Raw genomic sequence first — 7,800 nt, 5'->3', positions numbered from 1 at the left:
TTTTCTCGGGGGTGCTCCCGATTTGATGCGCGTCGGGCAGATAATCTTCCCAAAAGATCCTGTAGTGTGTGGGGTTCAAAGATTCACAATCGGCAAGACTGCCTCTTCCCGATTTGGAATCGGGCATATCTAACATGTTAGATATTTACAACCCGACAGGCGATTGCATCTTGAGCAGAGAGCCAGTAGTAGCTGCGTTTCCATTACAGTTTTTCGCAAAATAATCTGGTCCGCCCGCAGCCCTGCACAGAAACAAAGAACGAGGAAATTGTCCTCGAGGTGAAATACCCGTGCGTCTTTGAACGGGACGGAAAACTAATGCTATACTGCAAAGCATGTAGCCTACACGGAAAAGTGAGTCAAATCAGCAGACGCGCCCCTCCACAAGGCACCTGTGCAGACGGTTTTTGCCTGGCCGTGCACAGTAGGCCTACACCCCGAATGGACGCGGCTGTCCGCGCAAATATTAGTTAAACAAATCCTTTCATTGCAAATGCATTATAAAAACAAAAAATAAGATTTGTTTAGAAAACGAAATGACACAAATGTATTATTATTATTATCATTATTACTACTACTACACCCGGTGTGCACACTGAATAGGCATTTTAAAAGTGAATGTCGAGCCCTGCTTCAAAGGTGAATCTTCGGCATAATCTTCTAGTGTGTGGGGTTGCGTTTGAACAGACGCGATTGTGTGTGTGTCCCAAGATTGAAATGTTAAAAAATCGGCTCTCTCTGTCCTGTAGTGTGTGGGCTCTCAAGATTTTTATAATCTTCAAGGATTTGAAAATCCTGTAGTGTGGGGTAGGCATTACTCAAGTTACAAACTGAGTTACATTTGATTAAATCAAACCACATACAGTATTTTAAAAAAGATACAATAATTTCATAATCAAATTGTGTGTTTTTATGCAAACAACCACTATAGATGACAATAACTAAGGAAAAGAATAACATTTAGAATTTTGGATTGTTTACACTGACTTCAAGGCAGTTGAAATTATTTTTCGGGATGGTTCTGGGGCGGCGATGTCATTCTGCTGCTGCTGTTGTTTTGGTAAAAGTAATGCAAAAGTAGTGTAATAAGTAACGAGTTACTCTACACAGAAAGTAATATTGTAAAGTAACGTATTACTTTCAAATGAAAGTAATTAGTAATATGTAGTATATTACATTTTGAAAGTAACTTGCCCAACACTGTTAACTACACATAGAGTGCAGCCACTGCAGCTGCTTCTCTTGCCTCATCGGTTTGAGAGCATTTTGCCTTCTGGCTCATCCCCCATACACGCACTCTCTCTCTCTCTCTCTCTCTCTCTCTCTCTCTCTCTCTCTCTCTCTCTCACACACACACACACACACACACACACACACACACACACACACACACACACACAGAAGTTTGGGGGTTAATGCCTTTCTCTATTTTTGGTGGGGTTTATCTGTGATGGAAGGATGGAAGGGGGCGGGGCTTTGTTATTATAATGCCCACTTTTCATCTTATGAAATAACACCTGGCTTTTTCAAATATGAACCTTGTTACACCTTAGCCTTGTTGCTAGGCAACCTCTAGTGCTTGCCTCATCCTCAGAGCCTTATTATAGACAGGCATGGTAGGTGGTCGAGGGTGGTGGTGGGGGGGGGGGGTTATCCCCGATACGTGTCCGCGTTCGAGAGAGGCGCGTCCGTTAACGAGTATTGAGGCAAAGATGAAGGATTTGACTGAAATGAATGGAAATATGTTAGCCAGGTACAGCAGGGATACAAACTAGTCTCCAGAACAGGACTTTTTAAATGTGATTGGTTTTATGTCTGCCTTGCTGTCACTGGAAACCCCAGGGGAGCAGGTTGAGAACATGCAAACTCCACACAGAAAGGCCCTTTTGACGAGTCCACCTGGGCAGTGGGCACTGAGGACGTGGGAATGGGGACACACCCTCAGCGTCCCAGGCGGGAATCAGACCCAGGACCTTCTTGCTGTGGGGCAACAGCGCCATACCACTGCGCCACTGCGCGCCCCCCCTGTCACCTTTTTCACTATCCTGAGTTTGCATCCCTGCAGGCAGACAAAGGTAGTGCCTCCCTCCATAAGGTCCAAGAACAGATGAGCATTCTGTTGCACACAGCAGTGTTGTTGTAGTCAAGTCACTATATCTCGAGTCAAGTCGTGTCTCGAGTCCCCGGTGTTTGAGCCCAAGTCCCAAGTTACCAAAGAAGAGTCGGAGGTTGAGTCCGAGTCAAGTCCCCGTTACCTGAGTCTGAGAGTCTGGAGTTACTGAACATGACCGTGAATCCGCATGTAGGTGGAACACACGTGACTCCCCTTGCACACAATTGAATAATGTCACGGTATTAATATAGCTATCAATATTCAGCTCATTCAGAACGCTGCAGCCCATCTGGTATTCATTCAACCAACCCAAATTCTCTCATGTCACTCCCCTCTTCCAGGACCTTCACTGGCTTCCCATCTCGGCACGCATTCAATTCAAAACACTGGTTCTGGCCTACAGGGCAGTACACCAGACAGCCCCTCTGTACCTACAATCTATGGTCAGGCTCCAAATCTCTCACCGTTCCCTCCGCTCCTCCACCAGTGCAGGACGCCTCGCCCCTCCTCCACTACGGGGGCTCAAAAGTCGCTCATCCCGATCTCGACTCTTCTCGTCCCTGGCACCTCAACGGTGGAGCTTCCACCTTCGGTCAGGACGGCCGAATCACTGCCGATCTTTCGGAAAAGACTAAAGACTCACCTTTTCAGGCTCCATCTGGGCCCTTCTTGATCTAACTTCTTTCTCTCTAAAAAAAAAAAAAATCTAAAGCAGCAAACCTACATCTACCACATCGCTGGCATACAGCAAACCACATAGAGACACTGCGTAACGCGTCATCATTCAGAAGCCACGTCCAAGACGGGGGAAAACAGAAACCTCCCCTCCAATCCTGGCGTTCTCCTATGTCACGTGCATGGTTGCGTGTTGCACAAAAAGATCGTATATACGGAAGATGACCACTCCAACTTACTTCTTGACAGCTAGATCCACATTTTTCTTCTCGCCAATTCTCAATGGCTTCCTTGTTTTGCTCAGGAGTACAAAAAAACTTTAACTGGCGATTTTTTTACATTTGTTGTATGCGCAGCCCCACCACACAACAGCTTTTAGCTATGTTTAATTCAAGGAAAATGACGCTGGTGTGTGGAAATGAACGGAGCTTTTCCCCCATGATGGGCGTGGCCTATTTCATGCAGTGTCTCTACTGCTGCGTTTCTGTTTGTCCTTCTGGAAGATGATCTCAACTCTGTCCAGACTCAGGATGAAGTGAGCGGCAGACGCGGAAGTGTTTCACGTCTGATCAGAAGCCCTCTCTTTTCCCGATCCGCCCTCTCTTCCGCTGTGAAAGCCACGTTGGCGAGATCCACAAGGTGTACCAAGTGCTGTTTGGTTTGGATGAGAAGACCTCTCCAACACAAACAACATGATGATGACGCACACCAGGCCTGCCAGTCTGTCTGTCCGCACCCTGTTGGCACAGCTCATCAGCCTGTTAGTCAGTCAGGGCACAGGAACGTGCTGCCAGGCTGGCTGCGGCCGCCATTCTCTAAAGGGGACATGACCCCACAGCCAGCTGGAACCAGCCTTACACACACATGCACGGCTCGTGCACACACACGCACACACACACACACACAAAGTAAAACATAAAATATAAACTGGAATTGTTCATTTATTAACGGGCGGCTCGCTTTGGATAGAAGAGGTCGGTGGTTCGATTCCCGGCTCCTCCAGTCTGCATGTCGAAGTGTCCTTGGGCAAGACACTGAACCCCAAATTGCTCCCGTTGGTGTGCCAGCACCCTGCGTGGTAGCCTGCCGCCATCGGTGTGTGAATGGGTGAATGTACCTACTGACTGTAAAGCGCTTTGGATAAAAGCGCTATATAAATGCAGGCCATTTACCATTTTTACCATTTATTAATTTTCTATTTTGTCAGTCTGATATAGATTGTTTTGGTCCCTCTCTCCTTCTCTGTCAGATGTAAAGGTCCGGCCAGGAGGGAGACTGATACGATGGACACCTTTGTGGACTCAGCCTGGTATTACTTCAGATACACGGACCCCAAGAACCCAGACAGGTAACAACATGCTGCAGGTTCTGTCTGACTTCACTTGTCCACTTCCATGAGTCAATGATCTATCTAGCAAAATAACAGAGCGCTGAATGCCCTGATTAACAATCAGAATGGACCCACTCAACAAGGCCCTGTAATAAAACACAATCTGCAGCTAGACCCAAGAAAACCTCGTTCCTTCTTTCTTTCTTTCTTTCTTTCTTTGCCTCTTTCTGCAGTGACAGATTTGAGCAGGAACTGGAGAGATTGCATTTTCATCCTATTAGTTCATGCGAAAATGAAAGAACAGATATATATATATATATATATAAATATATATATATATAAATATATATATATATATATATATATATATATATATATATATTTTTTTTTTTTCCTTTTTTTCCTTCATATTATTTCATTTATATATATTTTTTTTTTCTTTTTTTCCTTCATATTATTACATTCATATATAGAAAATAAACGAGAAACTACCGTAAGTCTTATTTAATCATGTACATGACACAACGGAGGCAAACTACTCGTTGGCCTGCCCTGGAGTTACATTCCATGCCAGTAGAGATGATAAAGCCATGGCTGTCACCTGCTGGGACAGTGTTGGTACCCTGAGCTTTGACAAAAGTTCATTTCCCAGTGCCCTGAACTGACCTTGCTGTAAAGCTGCCTGAAGGGCCGGCGGGTGCAGATTATGTCACAACAGAAAAAGCAATTAGACTATTTGTGGATGCAGTTGAGCTGCTGAGCTGCTGAGCCTGGTGTGTGTTCTCTAGCACAGTGGTCCCCAACCACTGGCCCGCGGACCGGTAGCGGGCCGCAACGCATTTGGTACCGGGCCACAAGCCCGGTCCAATTTTTTTTTTTTTTTTTTTTTTTTTTTTTTTTTTTTATAAACATAGGCTATAATATTATAGGCTGTGTGTGGTAGTTGAAACATATGACATTTATTTATGTTTGTAGTTGAAACAAAAACATAAATACTGTTAAGCTACATACAGTACAGTGCAACACAAATGGCTGTTATTTAGCCTTTGTCGCCACCTGGTGAGTAAATATATACTAAAACCATTCAAATTGACAACCGGTCCGTGACTTTTTTCCCCCGTGTATCTACCGGTCCTTGGCACAAAAAAGGTTGGGAACCCCTGCTCCAGCACAGGCTGAGCCTGGTGTGTGTTCTCCAGCACAGGGGCAACGATGCAGGAGAGATGTAGGAGAGGTTGAAAGCAGCAAGTAAGAGGAGGTAAATCAGCGAGATGAGGTGTACATATGATAGAAGTGTGTTTTTCTATTAGAGGTGCCTGGCCTGATGCCAACAAAGACTAGATTCAATATATATAATTCATAATTCAGTTCGATTATCCCCAGACAGACACCATCAGCCAGTATTGAGGGAGAGAGGGGTTGGAGGAGAGTAAGGACTGGTGTGAAAGGTGACATGCGATAAGAGATCAAAAGTATCATTACGCAGAATCAAGTCACGTTTATTTATATAGCCCTAATTCACAAGCATGTCCCAGAGGGCTTCACAGAAAATATGTCTAGCTAATTCTAGCTGACACAACAATATCAAATTACAGAATAAAGATAACACATTGAACAATTGATAGAGAAATAGAGAAAATATAGAAATATAGGATAGAGCAGAGGAGAGAGCAGGAGAAGGGAGGAGAGCAGGGGGAATGTGAGAGAGTGATGGGGCGGGAATGGGAAATGTTGGAGAGTATAGGAGGTGGGGAAGGAGCAGGGGAAGGGGGAAAGAGGAGAGAGCAGGAGAGGGGAGGGAGAGTGGGGGGAGGTGGGGGAGGAGAGAGCAGGGAGAGGGAGGAGGTGGGGAGAGAATGGAAAATGTGGGGGAGGAGAGAATGGAGAAGGAGAGGTGGGGAAAGTAGCAGGGGAAGGGGGAAAGAAAGAGAATGGGTGCCATGCTTTAAAATGGAATGGATGCCATGCTTTAGAAAAGTGGAGGAGGGGGGTTCGGGAATCCTGCCTATGCTGACCATAATGCCAGTCAAGCTAACCGAAGGCTACACAACTACTTACCTACTGAAAAGCTGCCAAAGTGAATTTTAGGAAACTGAGCACAGAGGTGAGCTCCAAGCACACAGAACTGTGCTATGAATGTGTTTCTTCTGACCTGTGTGAGGGTGAAGGAGCCAGCGAGAGAGAGCGAGGAGCCTTCAGGAGGCTTCTGTAGCACCTTCAGTGTCTCTGGTGCGCTTCCTCTCCCTGATCCTTCTGTGTCAGATTCATCCTGCCCCCTAGAGGATATGGATATGCATAACTAACAGATCCAAGACATACATAAACCTCTGACATCTGAGAAAGGTGTTTCCAAGTAATAATGGGTGACATTTTTTTTTATAAATAAAAGCACAAGACTATAAATCAGGGATACTCAACTTACTCACTTTTGCAAAATGACAGGAGGCCAGGGGCCATTTAATAAACAAACATTAATATACATTTTTCTCTAGCGAATTGTAGGTTTTTGGGGCCAGAGACAATTTTGTGCACACAGGATAGTTTGTTAAGTTAATTAAGTACATACAAGTAGTTGGGCGGCAAGCAGGCGGTGATATTTGACAATTTAGTCTCAGTCAAACTTTATTAAATGTTCGTTTTCACTGTGAATTAGAAATTGTTGGCGGGGGGGGGGCACTCTGCACCTTAGCGCATGGGCTGCATCTGGCCCCCCGGGCCCCATGTTGAGTATCACTGGCTATAAAGACTCAACATGAGCAGTCAGGGCTGAACAGACAAAAAGAGCGCCACCTACAGGAACTCAAAACTTCATCAACAGATAATAAATGAAAACCACACCGTTTGATGATGACAGGTGATCTCTGGGAAGTGCAGTGTGCAAAAACACCACCCAGCAATAACTTTATAGCTCAGAAGATGTCCCCAAAATCAACATCAAACATAAGATCTCGTACATTACCACACCCTTTTTCCATTGATTTATTGTGTTTTAATCCAACATCCCTCGTTCATACCAGTCCCATGAATTCAGTGAGGGCTTAGGAATAGGAAGATAGAAAGATCAGTGGTGATGCCTCGCACCCACTGAACCTGGCGTTCCAGCTGCTCCCATCCGGTCGTCGGTTTAGGGTCCCAAGGGCCAGCCGGAGTATCTATAAGAACTCCTTTATCCCCTCTGCCATACTAGCACTGAATAAATAAATGAATCTGTTTTGTATGGCGCGCTGTGTTATGTATAGGTTAGGTCATATTTTAGGTAGGTAGGTATTTCTAGGTATTTAGATAGGTAGGTAGGCATTTTAGATTGGTAGGTATTTTGTAATTTGTATTTATCCATGACAAGCTGCTGCTATCTGCTAACTTGCACCATGTATGATGTATGTTCTATGTTTTATGGTGTGCTGATTGCAGTGTTGGGGGTAACTCATTACAAAAGTAACATATTACATGTAATATATTACTTTTAGCAGTAACTCAGTAATATAACGTATTACTTTCAGTAATATTATACAAGTTACTTTGTCAAGTGACTCAAGTTACAAATTGAGCTACATTTTATTAAATCAAACCACATATTTAAAAAAGATACAATCATTTCCTAATAAAACTGTGTGTTTTTATGCAAATAACCACTATAGATGACAATAACAAAGGAAAAGAATAAAATGTTGAATTTTGGATG

The 7,800-nt window shown here is 44.3% G+C and overlaps 1 protein-coding gene across 1 annotated transcript in view; it reads left to right on the top strand.

Moving 5' to 3' along the window:
- lars2 (leucyl-tRNA synthetase 2, mitochondrial) overlaps positions 1-7,800 on the top strand; it is a 75,885-nt gene that overhangs the window by 42,215 nt on the left and 25,870 nt on the right. The window contains exon 12 of the mRNA XM_083662577.1: positions 4,038-4,136. Within this exon, the coding sequence (XP_083518703.1) occupies positions 4,038-4,136 (99 nt within the window). The remainder of the gene's footprint in view (positions 1-4,037; positions 4,137-7,800) is intronic.

The sequence above is a fragment of the Poromitra crassiceps genome (assembly GCF_964638095.1).
Source record: "Poromitra crassiceps genome assembly, chromosome: 29".
Lineage (NCBI taxonomy): Eukaryota > Metazoa > Chordata > Actinopteri > Beryciformes > Melamphaidae > Poromitra > Poromitra crassiceps.
This window is presented reverse-complemented; position numbering and strand designations above follow the sequence as displayed.